The 15,451-nt window shown below is 41.1% G+C and overlaps 1 protein-coding gene across 1 annotated transcript; it reads left to right on the top strand.

The window, feature by feature from the left end:
• Positions 1-503: 503 nt before the first annotated feature.
• LOC311497481 (soluble guanylate cyclase 88E-like) lies at positions 504-11,245 on the top strand (the record flags this gene model as incomplete). The annotated part of the gene is made up of 16 exons (XM_084557802.1): positions 504-1,195; positions 1,728-1,860; positions 2,285-2,459; positions 3,500-3,591; positions 3,989-4,246; positions 4,334-4,478; positions 5,056-5,181; positions 5,337-5,457; positions 6,751-6,880; positions 7,210-7,356; positions 7,669-7,815; positions 8,230-8,386; positions 9,379-9,488; positions 9,881-9,970; positions 10,105-10,223; positions 10,876-11,245. The coding sequence occupies exons 1-16, from the start codon at positions 1,068-1,070 to the stop codon at positions 11,243-11,245; spliced, it is 2,448 nt and encodes an 815-aa protein (XP_084413928.1). The 5' UTR covers positions 504-1,067.
• Between the last annotated feature and the right edge of the window lie 4,206 nt (positions 11,246-15,451).

The raw sequence follows: 15,451 nt of genomic DNA on the forward strand, positions 1-15,451 counted from the left end.
TCACAAAGCAACAAACAATAGAAAACCTTTCAAATGCCAATCACAACATAATGCCCGTCAGTTTAGTGTGCACCTGCTTGTAATTATGCTAATTTAAAGTAATTAGCTGAGAAACCTGGTAGCCCTAATGAGTTGTTGCCAAAGAGCACAAACTAATTTCGGATAATGAGGCTCACATTGTGCACCCTGGTTTACATAAGACAGAAACTAAACGTCTTTCTAAGGGATTCCCACATGCAGGCACAGCCGCCCACAGTATCCATACAAATGCCTTACAAATTAGTATTTGCCAGTCCGCGCAGCTGAGAGTCTAAAAAACCTTTCCTTTAGACTTTTCTTTACTGCCTGCCACAAACATGCCTTGGTGCTGCTATTTTGGCCTGGGTCACCTGTTGACCTGACAGGCAAGTGTCAAAGGAGAGTGCACATGTCAGCTGCAGGTGGAGACTCTCAGCAGGCACCAATGCTGTGGCGCTGGCTGGCGCAGTCGGAGCCCAGGATAACACAGCACTGAGTGACTGCAGGTAAGGACTCTTCTCATTTCACCTTTACATGCATTTAGCGCTATATTTGATGTGTTTCATTGTAGTTAAGTGACAGGTTAGGAGCATTTTGTGCTGCTTGATTTCAAAATGTATACCTTTTGAGGCTTGTGTTTTCTGCAGAGGAAAATTTAACGGTTTTGAGAGTGGACAAGCAGCAGCAGGCTATTTTTTGTTTGACTATTTTAATCCCCGAATAATCTTGTTGTTTTCTTAGATGTAGCTTGGGTCTGAGGAGGTTACCTGAGGTTTCATGAGGTTGTGTGTGACACAGGTAAAAATAGATTTCCTTCTTTCCTTCAGTGAGCAAACATGTAGACTGAAATGTATGTCTTCTAACTGGCAGTTTGCTTGGTTAACTACTATTTTATTCTAATAAGGGGACCAGCGTCAGTGTAAAACAGCATTTGTCATCAGTGACACATTTCCAATTTGTCATTTCTGCTTTGTAATTTCCTCCGTGCTCTTTCCTCAGTTAAGCAGTTAACTTGGGCAGCAGTCTGGAGGTTTCCCAACCCTCTGAAGATGTACGGCCTGTATTTGGAAGCAGTGAACGATTACATTAATGAATCCTACGGAGAGGATGTGTGGAGACTGATTGAGAACCGAGCGGAGATACCCCACCTCAAGTTTGTCAGACATCAGATGTATAAGTATGTTGTTCTTTTATGGACAGTTTTGGGACTATTCAGTACATTCTGTTCTGGCTTTCAGAGCTTAAACACCAACAAACAAAAGACTGGCAAAAGACTGAGGCACGCTGGGAATTCACACAGCATACAAACAGACATCCTGCAGCCCTTGGCCGCTAGCTAGTTCAAGTGCATGTTCTGAAATGTGACAAAAATGCAAGAGCCTAACATTTCTATTCTGGAGGTGAACCGCTGAAAAGTGAACGTGTGTAGTATGACAATGCACACAAGATGAACATTATACCACAAACAGCTGTACAATCTAAAAATTAGAAATGTGTAAATTGTTATTTTTTTCCAGCTATTATTTTTACAATATACAGTATATCTGCTGTTTAGAGACTTGATGGTGTTGTGCTCTGCGTATGATTTTCAACATTCTGGCCATGATGGTACTAAAAGACTTCCTTTCCCTGTTGCAAGTATCAGCTACACAAAGAATAACTCGATATTAAAATGAATAAATAGCTCTCCTCCTCCTTCTCCTTTACAGTGACAACCTGATCCTGCGGTTGGCAAAGGCAGCAGGCGAGGTTCTGGGAAAGACACATGATGAGCTCATGTACGCCTTTGGGGTCTATATGGTCAAGAGGATTGGAAACTATGGATATGAGCGCATCTTGAAGGTGATACAGTGCCCCCGGAATGAATTTAATTGTTAATATGTTGGTGATTCAAAGTAATCCTATCTCAAATAGCTTTTAGTTTTTTTCTCCAGAATAAAAAAAACATCCTCTGGCACATGTGAAGCGATGTGTTTCACATTTGGGAATAAATGGAAAAAGAACTGGGTTTTTAGCATGAGTGGTTATAGCTAAATATAGAGACGAAGAAAAGAGATTGTCTCCAAAATGTTTGTTCAAATGATATTCCATCAGTAGAAACAGGGTTTCATTAACTCAAAATGGAATAAAACACCTGGTGAAAAAAACTTCCTGATATCTAGTATTGTGCATCATTACATCTATAAGTTGGGCAACAAAGAGACATTAAAATAAACTACCTCCATAACTACAGAGTGTTCTGACAACATATGCCTATTTTCTCCAGGTCTTAGGCCGAAATGTGCGTGACTTCATCAACGAGCTGGACAACCTGCACGAGTACTTCCGCTTCTCTTTCCCCAAGGTGCAGCCGCCAAGTTTCTGTGTGGAGGAGGAGTGCGAGACCAGCCTCACGCTGCACTACCGGAGCACCCGCAAAGGCTTCACCCAGTTTGTCAAAGGTAACTGGAAACACTCCAGGAGAAACTCTATCTGTATAACAGCACGCCTCACTGTGGTTGCAAGTTTACATCTTTCCCCTATGGTTGCATGCATTTCTGCCTATTGCAAGCTGCGATAGGCTCAGAGAGTACAGTGAATAAATAGAATAACAGAGATAGTTCTGAAGAAGTATTAGTGTCACACATTTAAGAAACATTAAAACAAACTAATTTCACGCCATTAAATGTCTGCATCATGTTTCTGCACATTTTACACCTTTACTACCAATTACCATGTGCTTTCTATTTTAAAAGAACATCTTGCAAAACACAGCACAGTTTTACATGTCTTGATAATGTATTTCTTCAAGGCAGCTTCAGATTTTCTTTCAACACAGGATGAAAATCTTAAAATATCCAGGTATTAAATTCTAGGTATTCAAATTACAACTTTATTACCATGAAAAAGGTTCAATTTAATTTAATTCTGTGTTTTCTTTACAAGGTGGCTTGCAATAAAAATGACTATATGTAATGTGTATTTTTAGGACCCGAGACAGGAATTAAGATCTTAAGCTGACTATGCTCAGATATAATGTGAAATTATGTTGATCATTCAAATTAAATTCTAAATTAATACAGACATTTCACATATTTACAGGTCACTTTTAAGTTAAGTTTGCTTAACCCTTTATAGGGCACTCATTGAAATACTTGGAAAATCCAAATTTCCTAGAGGGTTATTGGAGGGCATAAGAAGACTTTTTTACATTTGTGACATTTTTCAAAGTTGTTCATCATCATGTATAAAACCAAGGTCAATGAAGTTACCATATATGGTTCCTCCGCCGATAAAGGGTTAGGTTCCTGAGGTCACAGCAGCCATGACACCATCAGACAAGGTTCATCTATTCAGACTCAAAGTAAAACCAAATATAAACCTACTTGGCACTACAGTTGGCTCATAAATTAAGCTCATGCAAGCCTATTCTGACTAAATCTCATGCACAGAGCTGACCTCTGTTCATTCAGTGACCAGTTTGCGTTATTGACTCCTGCAGGGCAGCTCTCTCAAGTGGGCCGGCAATTCTACAACACAGATATCGAAGTGGAGATCCTGTCTAAGGAGGAAACCGAGAAAATGACGTATGTGGTATGTACTCGGACTTTGATCGAGAGAATCAGTTGAGCTGCTGAGCGTCTGACCTTGACCCTGTGCCGGTTCAATTAGCATAGAAATGAGCCCATCACCTTCGCTGAGGCGCCAGACAGAGCTCTTGTTTACCCTTGTTTACACTCAGGCTGCAAGTGTTTATTGGATGCAGATAAGTGTTTATTGGGATGGGACTCTGGGTTGGGACTCTGGGTAAACCCCCCCCCCACCCAGAAAACTAGAACCTCCAAATCCAAAGCTGCTATTTGCTCTCCCATCCATCGATGATTTTGGTTAATCAAATGCTCCTAAGAGAAACATCCCAATACCACACAAATATTTGTATCAATCGACTTGTATTTCAGAGGTCTTGTTAGCTTTCTGTCTCCTGGTCCAGGTTTATAAGATGAACTTTGACAATGCTGCCTTCAAGCACCGCATGCCCCAGCAGAAGACAGCGCCAAGCTATGAAAAGCTGCCAATGAAGCGAGGCATCTTCTTCGACATGTTCCCTTTCAGTGTCATCTTCCGCCGCGACATGACCATGTACCGCATCGGCGACGGCCTCAAAGAGGTCTTCTCCGACCTCCAGGGCAAGAAGGTCAACGAAGAGTTCACGCTGGTCAGACCCATGCTGGAGTTCAGCTGGGACAACGTGAGTCTGGACGGAGGACTTTAGATTTTATATCTGTTCTTGTGTTCTTTCGTCACCATCCGATGCCTTTATGGTTATTCTCATCAGATCTACACCCATTTGAACAATGTGTTTGAGCTGTTGTCCAAGGCTGTGGTGGAGAGCAAGCAGAAGGTCAACATCCCGAAACTGAGCAAGGAGGAGCCTGAGGAGAAGGAGGAGAGCGAGAAGGCCAAAAGAGAAGAAGAAAGGGGTCTCTCATTCTCTCTATTTCTTTTTTTCTCCATTTCAAATCCATAATGCATGAAAAAGGGTTCATTTCAAATGGATGGAATCACAAATGTCCATCAAGTTGCTAGATATATGGAAAGAGCTAAATCAAATATTTATAATACGTCCAGGTGGAAATTAAAGAGCCTAAGAAGTACTGCTCATTTTACAAATGATTGAAATGCACTGCAGCCTCAATTTAACCATCTTTACTAATTTACAGACATAGGAACAAGTTGTCTCTACAAGAAGAATTCAAGAATACTAATTTATTTGTTTTTACAAATCTATCACTAGAATAAAAGTGGATTAGAAGAAATACAACAAGGTAATTCATTTAAAACATATTGCTAGGGATCTAATCATTTCAGGGATATAACTTATTGCATTCTCCTTTTCCAATGTAATTCTGCCGTCATCAGACTGTGCTTGTAATTCACTGCGTTGTGTTCATACATTTACACCCCTGTGCATGTTTTTATTTCCCCCCCCCCCCCAAGTCATCCTCCTTCATTCAGTCATCTGTCCTCTCCCTATGTGTGTTGCTCTCCTTCCATCAGAGCCAAAGGCAGTGGAGGAGATGAAGGGCACGGACCAGGAGTACAGCAGCTCTCTCACCCAGTACAACAGCTCTGCCAACTCCGGAGGCGAGGACATTGAACTGCTGGCATTCCAGACTGTAACTGGTCAGAACATTTTACTTAAAGTTTTTCAATTTTTTAAAAATATTTTACAATATTGATATTATACACGTCTTCAACACGTCTTGATGCAGAGGGCCCCTTTATTTTAATTGAGCCACAATCCAACAATCCCAGTAACCTCTACTCCATGTCTTCAGGAAAATGTAGTGAAACTATTTTTGAGGACATGCGGGAGCCTCCGAAGAAGCCACTCCATCTGAAGGGCCAGATGAAGTATGTCCCCCAGTGGGACTCTCTCATCTTCCTGGGGACACCCATGTAAGAACTCAGCCTCAGGTTTTAACGGTCCACTCCTAGACCAGGGACCCAACCTTTGCCCCAAGTCAGATTAGGTCCAGATTACATTCAGTGTATTCAGAATCTGTGTGTCAATGTGTCGAGTAGATGAATGGAACCAAGCTGCTTCGCTTTCAGCTCTGATCAAGTAGTGCATCAGTCACTGTAGTAGATTTATTTTTTATTTTTTAAATAAAGTTCAGGGAAAAAATGCCAGGTATTACAACTCTCTTCAGATTTGGCTGCGTGCTAATAGGTGGTGCATTATGCTTCGCCTCTAAAATTACTTTTTTGGCCAGCTGCAGTTTGGATCAGATCTAATTATCCTTGGGTCACTTTCGGATGGAGAAAATTAGCTTGTGTCTGTCGGTTTATCATGAGTCAAACTCAAATTGCATCCAAACTTAACACGGTTGGAAATCTAAATGAGAGAAAATAATACATTGATAAGTTAAATGAATATTTAGTGTCATCAGTATACTCCAGCAGTAAGCAAAGCCTGTATTTACCTCAACTACGGAGCCATTTATTTGAGACAGGCTATTGTTTCTATGGGCATACCCATATTTCCTGTGTTTTAGTGTACTCCATATTTTAGTATTTCTATTTTCTGATCTGCTCTCATCTCAATATGAGTGTTCCGCACTTCCTGTAACAGTTAGGGCACATTCCCTTTACTCTGTTTGCAGGTTTTAGCTGTGAAACATAGTGGTTTCATAAACGTCACCTTAACTGAGAAAACACTTTCTGTTCTGTTTTTTCACTGCCAGCATATTGAGCACAAGTGTGTAGATTTTTTTTTTCTTTTAGTACAAAGCCATCGCTATTTGAGATTGAAACATTTTGTTTTAAAATGGTGGCCCTAATTTTTTAATTTACTGTAGCAATTCAATTCAATTCAATTCAATTCAATTCAATTTTATTTATATAGCGTCAATAACAATACAAATCGTCTCAAGACGCTTTACAAAAACCCGGCCTGGAACCCCCAGAGCAAGCCTGAAGGCAACGGTGGCAAGGAAAAACTCCCTTTTAACAGGAAGAAACCTCGAGCAGAACCCAGCTCATATGGAGGGACCCATCTGCCTAAGGCCAGCCGGGTACAGACAGAAATCTGATAGCAGATCAGTTTCTTCCCATTCATGAGGAAAGAGAATTCCTTACTCTACCCTGGCCCTCATCCTGCATGCTTGCATTAAAGGCTACAGCTTGAACATTTGTATGCAACATTATTTACACTATATCTATCCTTGTTTCCTCTTCTGATTCATGCAGTATAGAAACCGTGGAGGACATGATAAAGATGGGTGTGTACGTGAATGATCTGAACCTGCACGACTCCAGCAGAGAGCTGATCTTGGCTGGGACCCAGCAATCAGCTGAGCTGCAGCTTGCTCTCGATCAGGTGGAGAGAAAAACCGAATCCTTTAGAGAAAGGGCATTGTGCCAAACAGAACATTTATGTTTAGAAGTGAGAACTCAATACAAGACAGTGACTTGTATGACGTATATGATTTAAAACTTACGTCTGTCCATTCTTGCCACGAAGCAACCTGACCAGGTTGGCCCAGGTGACAACTCTGCTACTCTATTGATTTTACCCATTAAATCCACTTCAGTCATGCAGGAGATATGTGGATTAAGAGGATTAGAGAAAGCAAAGAGGGACTTTTTAGCTAGAAGAGAGGTGAGACTGTAACTATAGACTCTCATGTTCCTTTTCTGATCCTCCAGGAGCAACAAAAATACGCTCAGCTGCAGGAAATTATCAAGAAGCTGGATGAAGAGAAGAAGAGAGGAGATTCTTTGCTGTATGCCATGATCCCTAAAGCTGTGGCCGACCGCCTCAGGAAGGGTATCACTGCTCTGGAGACATGCCAGGTACAACAGACTGGTTTTTGGCAACAAGGATAGCAGTGCTCATAAAAACATAAAAACCTCATGTTCTGAAAATGTGCAAAACATGTGCTAGATTTTTTTGTGCTTTTGGCGGTCTGCTATTCTAGTTAACAGGACATTGTTACCAGATCACTTGATTCACTCAGCGGGTGAACACATCTGGCATCTCAAGTAGCTTTTGTTCCATCATCCCTGCATTGCAACAGTGGCTGTAGCTTGGCAGCGGACACCATGTCAAATAGAATATTACTTTTTTTCTTGCGAGTTTAACGTATTTAATTTCTCTGTCCCTAGGTTTTTCCAGATGTGACCATCCTGTTCAGCGACGTGGTCAAGTTTAACGAGATCTGCATCCACATCACACCCATGCAGGTGGTGGACATGCTCAACGAGATCTACATCGTCTTCGACACGCTCAGCGAGAAGCACAACGTCTACAAAGTTGGTCCAGCAAAGCAACACACCCAGCTGCATATTAGTTTTAACTGTGACCAATGCATCTACAACGTAAATACTTTTTCGGTTGGGGGCAGTTTATTTTTGGTATATAAAAGCTGATAGCCGCTGATCGTCTTCACATTTGGCCTTATTCCTGTTCAATATGAAATTCTACATGTTTTCATTTTTTGTCAGCTTGGAAAAACTAATAAAGCAGTCATTAAAAATAAAAATATGATTGGAAATATGATTGGACAGTTGAATCAGAAGCTGTTTCATGCACAGATGTGGAATATTCCTTTAGTCCATGCCGATATTCATTATATAATTGTGACTTCAGTGCATTTGAACTATCAAATTAAAGGACAAAGTATCAGTGTTCAAACTTATATGGACGTCACTGTCCTTTCTGTCCAGGTGGAGACAATCCGTGATGCCTACATGGTGGTGGCGGGCGTGCCCAACAAGACCACCTTCCACGCGCACCATATCTGTGACATGGCCCTGGACATGCTGAGCTCCATCGACCACCTTAAAGACCCCTCCACTGGGGACAACATCCAGATCAGAGTCGGTGAGAAAGTAAAACTGTCTGCGGCTTTTATGGCTCAGGTGTGATAAGGCACCCAGATTATGTCAGTGTTCCAGGGTTTCCCCCACTGCTCCTCAGAAGGCGGTCAGTGCCAAGGGTCAGCCACACAGCTAGGAGGGACCCAGTGGCTTAACCTTTTAACTTCACATCGTTGAAGTTTGGGTTCTTTATCTCCTGAACCACTAAGCAACGGTCATAAAACTATGATTTTGAGATTGTGGGGCATAACAGAGTGATTTTCCCTCAGCCAGATAAAGTACACACACTGCTACCATCAAAAGGGTTCGCTATTAAGACGGCAACCCTGACCACTAACATTTTTAGAGCATTTTCTGATATGAGGAAAATATTTTTATCATTTGTAAAGCCCTCATTGGCTTTAAGAAAAGAAAAAGAAAATTGTTATTATAACTTAGGACTTACGCCTATGAGACAGATGTTGTAAAAATTGTGGCTTAAATTAGTATTAAATAATACATGACAAATATATGACACTATTGGTAATAGAACAGTGTTATATCTTATTGTCTACAACAACATAAAAATATTATATATATATATACACATCCACCCATTCTATAAACTGCTTATTCTGATCTCATGCTGGTCTTTTCGGGGAGCATATCCCAGCATGCACTGAGCTCAAAGCCTGGCGGGTCACCAGCCTGGATGCTAAAAACCTAAAGAAAGCACTGTTGTCCTGAACATTTCTATAATGTTTAGAACAAAGACCAGAAGAACACAAGAAGCAGTGCTTGTAGTGAAGGTTTGTTATAATGCTTGCTAATGGTTAAGGGACAGTACAGTGGCTTTTTCAAATTACTGCACCTTGACAGTAAAATATGAATAAACAAATTATGATTACATTTTTTTCTTTTCACCACAAGCTTTAAGTATTTAGATTTACAATGCATTTTTGGAATCCATCAGCTCATGTTTGGATTCATTAACTGTTCTCGACCTCCCTCTCTCAGGTATCCACTCAGGTATGGTGGTGGCTGGTGTTGTTGGTCTGAAGATGCCTCGCTACTGTTTGTTTGGGGACACTGTGAACACAGCCTCAAGAATGGAGAGCAACGGAGTGGTGACTACACTAACATTGTTTATAACCGAGCAAAATGGGATAAATTACAGACAGCTATAATAGAAATAACTGCAGTTATTTAGGTGACGCAACAGTCCAATCACTGCATTTTCCTCCCATTACTTACAGTAATAGAAGCTGATGCCATGTTATGTGAGAATTCTGCTCTGAAAAGAGATTTAAATAACATGGTGGTTCTGCAGGTTTAATTTCTCCAGCATACGTTCTCATAAAACTCATGACTGAACATTTCATTCAGAGTCTGGAAAACTTAATGTTTTTTTTTATTATTATTTCCCTTTAATGTCACAAAAAGATTTCAGTGCAAATGGAGCTTGTTTTTCAAGACTCAGCTTTAGCTTAGTTTTGTGTGTGTGTGTCTGTCTGAGCAGGGCATGCAGATACACATCAGTCAGACCACCAAAGACCACCTGGAGCATGAGCCCTATATCATTGAGGAGAGGGGCAAAATCTTTGTAAAGGTGAGGGGTTACTATTACGCTCTCTTGCTCTTGTGCTGAGAATTGATATATATTTTGGTCCAACCGTTTAAATAGTGGTTCATTTTGTTGCTTCAAAAGTATGTAAAAAGCATTTTTGATGAAAATACTTACAGGGAAAAGGATACATGAAGACCTACTGGCTGAAAGGAAAGAAAGATCTATCATTCAAGACCCCGGCAGAGCTGCGCTACAGCAGTGAACAGAAGGACTCCGAGGACAAGAGCTCTAATGGGTGAGTAGAGGAAAAAGGAGAGCAGTCGGCAGCTAAGAATCAGCATGGACTCAGGATGCCCCCTGTTGATGCAGTTAGAGCTGTGCTCATTGCCCCCCTGTGGCGCCAGACAGCAAGCAAACTCCGGAGGGCTGGTTAGGTGCTTAGGTGTTTGTTCAAGAAGCCAACAAAACACAATTTCTCCTTCACATGTGGCTCTGTAACACCTTGGGGTTACCACAAAAAGACAAAACAGGCAAGACACAACAACATAGAAAACAGTTGTCTCCTATCAGTCCTTTCAGACTTATTTTACATGAAACAAGAAACGCTCCTGGCATTTTGGAAGCATCATTTTACTAATTCCTGGTGCAGTTTCACAAGACAGAAAAGGGGAAATAAATGGACTAACAGTAAAAAAAATCTTAATGTTCTGAAAAATTCTAATATAATTTATTGAATTGATTGAAAATAGATGAACCAACAAATATCTGAGTACAGATTTATTTGGTTATTTGTAAATAAGGTCAATAATGCTCATAAATCTAAGAATATTTTTGCAGATAGACAGTTAATCCTGGAAGTCACTGTCCATAAAGCCAAATGTTAAAAGGTATACGGTTTCCGACAGTCTTATGTGAATCATTCTCAGTTCAATGTGTAATTGCACTAGTTCCACAAGCACCAACGCCAAGCGCATGGCCTCCAACCTCAACATCACCGGCAGTGAGGAGCAAGCAGAAGGGAAACCGAGCCCCAGCGACCTCCCCTTGGACAACCTGCCCACGCCAGAGGCTGCTAACGAGCCCCCCACCATCTCAGCCGAGTCTCAGGAGAAGGAGAAAGCCAAAAAGACTAAGAACAACAAGGGGGCTAAGTTGGAGGTGCCCCAGGGAAACGAAATGCCGGAGTCTTTGCTGCCCGTCGATGGACTGGAGAACCCGGGTCCTTTACTCAACAGCAAGAGAAACAGCTTCAGACAGCAGTACGTAAAGCTGCCCGCCAACCTGCCCATGCGCAGTGCTTCCTGCTCCATTCTGTGAGCAGACTGATGTAGGGCAAGATTACATGACAAGTCCAAAATGTGAAGAGAGTGTAACAGTGAAAATATGAACAAAGTTTAATCAGGGGCAAGACAAAGGAGACATTTCATGGTTACTGATGACTTACAGTTGTGAGAGGTACTGTATAGGTTTGTGTGACATTATGAGTAATATAAACTGAAAACCGAAACTACCTTTAAACATTTTCCACTACAGTCCACAGTTATGGCTCCAAGTGAATGGCAAATGGCCGCTGTTATCTATATGGATTGCCTTTAAGTTTATTTCAAAAATATCATCTGGAGAAATCCTGCAGGTTGTTCCTTTTGTTTCACAGTTTTAACGCCTCAAAGATTGTGATTGGTATAGAAATTAGAATGTTTATTTTTAAGGTCAGTTATCTCTTCACCCTGAATACAGAGAATTTACAGGTTTCACAATATGGCTTCCTAATGTTAACTGTTTTCAAAAAAGGAACTAGAATATCCTCTACATACAAACAGCACATTCACAGAGGAACTGAGAACTTCAAAATCCTACTGCAGTTAATGACAAGATTGAGTTGCTGTTTTACATATGCCTTTTGCTGTGTTACTTTACAGCTCTGATTCATTTATAAAGTGCTACAGGAATCATGTCACAGTGCACAGCGACAACAAATGGAAAGCTGGAATATTAAAATAAGCCATTTAAGACAGGGTTTTACACGGTTTTCATCTGAGCTGCAAACAGAAAAACAGAGTCTACGAATGCGTCATTGAATCCACTGAGAGTAGATATCATCACAGGTTGTATTTCATGTTATTTAAAGTAGGTGTATGGTACTTCAGTAGGCATTTGGCTAGACCCTCACAGCATCGTCCTACTTTCTGTATGTAACATTTGTTTCACTGTATGATAGTGTTTATTTATATAAAACTGTATGTACAGCCACTAAAACATGTCTCGTTTTCATTTTTCAAAAACAGGTCATGACGGCCAATTGATAAACTTTTTTTCAGAAAAAAAAAAAAAGGCAGGTGAATGGATGGAACAGCTGTTTATGGAATAAAACATACACAATAATGCCACAATTGCTGACACCCTCTGCACAGCTGCATTCTTCTTAAATAGCACCAAGTACTAGCTAACAGCAAGGATAAAATTTTCTTCCATTTATCTAGACAGATATTGCTCTCTGGCTAAGACTCGGCCTCCACTAACAAGGACTTGTAGCTATTTGACTTTTCGCAAGTATTCGGAACACACCATGAGGAGCTTTGAAAGCTGCCGAGCAGTGAGCGTAGGTAGCAATGAGGTTAGCATGTCTGTGGACGATTAAGTGTAGTAAAACTCACTCTTACGACTGACCACTGTCACAAAAAACGTGCTGCCAGCAGGGGGCATTTCCTCACATAATGCTGATTGGTTCGCACCTCTGCGGATCAACCACAAGCGTATAGCTCTGACAAGATGGACTGTGCCATTGTAGGAACTCGCGAATCTCGTCGGAATACAGCTGCATCGAAAAGTAACCTAATTAATGGTTTCATGAACCTTAGGTCAAACCAGCATTCTGCTGTACTTCCCGTGCGGCTTGTGTGAACTATCAAATATGGGTGACCTATTTTACACAGGTGCAATTTCCTAATAAGGTCGTGTTCTGATTCCCAAAGATTTCTGTGTCATTTGATAATATTTCTGTGAGAATACCATATATTCCTCAAAAGAACTACGTGTTTACTTAACCCGTTATTGGAAATGCCATGTGTTCAACTGCCATTAGACAAAGTTTGGACTGTGGACTAAGTTAAAGATTACCAAGTTTAAAATAGCATTAATGGCAGTAACTGAAAGTGTATGTATGGTGCAGTGATTAAAGGAGCATTTTTGAGATTGTAAGGTCACAGGTTCAAATTGCCCCATGTCCATGGCTATGGTTGAGCAAGCTCCTAACCTGCAAACTGCTCCCTGGGCACCACACAGTGTGCACACTGCTGTGTGAATGAATGGATGGGTTAAATGCAGAGAAAAAAATATATATATTTCCCCATAAGGGATCAATAATGAAAAGATTCCAAGTACTAATGCACAGTTCTTTTGTCAAAACGTCTTACATAGTTATTGTGAAACTGAAAGGCCTTTCGATTTGCTTTGGACACGGGACAGAACTGTAAAGAGGATGTGACAAAATGACCATTGTCCCTGTGTTATCTCTAGACACTTCATGCATTTCAACAACCACTAGAAGGTGATAAGCTGACAAAGTTAATGAAGAAATGAATTAGTAACAAAAACAGGGAGTGTGGACAATTAACTCCTTGGATTCCTGAAGGACTTCACATCTAAAATATAAGTGAGATGGCTTTATGAAGGCAATCCGTGTTAGCTGCAGAATGGTGCTACTAAATTTCTGGCCTCGCTTGAACCGGTATCTGTTCATCTCTATTTTATCACAGTGCGGATGGAAACACAGCACGATAGCAGAAAGCACCTAAGCTCACCAAATCCTCCATCCAATTCAGACTTCAAATCTTCAGACACAGTTCTCTGACCTCAGTGGTTGTGAAGTTGGTTATTCCTGTCTTTAGTCATGTGGAGATAACACACTGTTATTATGTGAGTGACTGTACGCGAGTGTGTGTGTAAGGCTGGACGCTGGAAGGTCTCTATGATCTTTTAATGAAAGATAAGTGACATAATTTAAGGTCCACCTATTATCTCACAAGCAAAAGAGGTGAGTGCGTAAGCTGTGTACAGTACAAAGGTGAGACAGGTAAGCACTCATTTCACACTCTTAGTGAAACACATACAAGCCTGCACACTCACGCACACACAGATATTCAGCTGAATGCTGCCTGCCGATGTTTCCTTGTGAGATGTTATTACACGATAAAGAGGAAGCCATCAGGAAACCGCTTAAGCACTACTTCCTGTCTGTTGCCACGGTGATAGACCTCATTCTGCAGTTGCAAAGTTTACCGTGACTTTGCTCGAGTTAATTTCTCGCAGAAGGCCTGAGTGGGAGGCAAAAACAAAGAGGCAGGTGTGTTTTGGTCTCCGTCGCATTCTGGTGGGCTGTATCCTGTCCAGGCACTCCCCTCGGTCCAGCTGGGGTGTAGCGGCAACCTTTAACCCCAACATCTGACAACAATTAACATCTGCGAGTGTTCGGTGGTCTTTTTTGAATGGCCTGAGCCAACAGTCCTTCAGCACAGCTGGTTGCCATTCAGATAAATACGGAGATAAACGCACAGCTCTTGTAGCAGTGGACACTTCCTGATTTGAAATGAGTCACTGGATTCACAGCTTCAGACCGGCAGACATGTTTGTTGTAGCTGCCAAGACTGATTGCTCTGTTGTAAAAAAAATAAAAAAAATACCAGGTTCAGCATCGGTTACTCTGGGTTTTGTCTCATATAACACTCACTCATTTGTGTTTCACTGATTTAGATAAGCCTTTAAAACGTTGTCAAGTTTTATGGCAATCAGATCAAACAAAGCTTCAATCATGACAGTCATACTGAACTTTGGTTTTACTGAGCCGATGGTGTGAGTACAGCGCAGGTTGTTTGAGGGGAATTACTTTATGAAGTTGAAAATTATAAATCTGGGAGGGCGCTAAAATGTTATCATGATGTCAATGTGCACATTGAGCCTATCCAAATACATGTTTATAAAATCAGCATTCATTTACAGAAAACTGAAAAATACTCAAAGGGATCAAGAAAAGGCTTGATGAATGAACATTGTTTAAAGTTACAACATAAACGACACCAGTGTTTAAAAGTTAAAAGGTGTGTTTGAGTGCCATGTAACTTCTGCAAACAACCACACAAAGGCGAGCTTTCCAGACACCGATGCAGAGAGCAATAACAAGTATCGCTATTTATGACATTGGGACTGTTGACATGGTTCAGATCAAAAGTACTGTAGGTTGTGTTAAAGTGTTGTGTCAGACAAAGACACACTCCTGGCAACTCAATGTTTTGATTCTACCTTGAATAAGAGACGCACGGGGAGGGACACAGCAGCTCTGACAGCAGCCGCATTCCAGCGAAGGTGAACACACAACACACACAAAAAAAGAAGAGGGTTAAGCCGCTCCTCTTTCAACTGGCTGCATCACCGGATCGTTGGTAAATTTTTTTCTAGGGGTTTTCACTTGTCAGAACAAGTAGAGGCACAACGTCAGCAAAACAGGGCAGAGCAGGAGAGAGACACAGA

The sequence above is a fragment of the Chelon labrosus genome (assembly GCF_963514085.1).
Source record: "Chelon labrosus genome assembly, chromosome: 12".
Taxonomy (NCBI): Eukaryota; Metazoa; Chordata; class Actinopteri; order Mugiliformes; family Mugilidae; genus Chelon; species Chelon labrosus.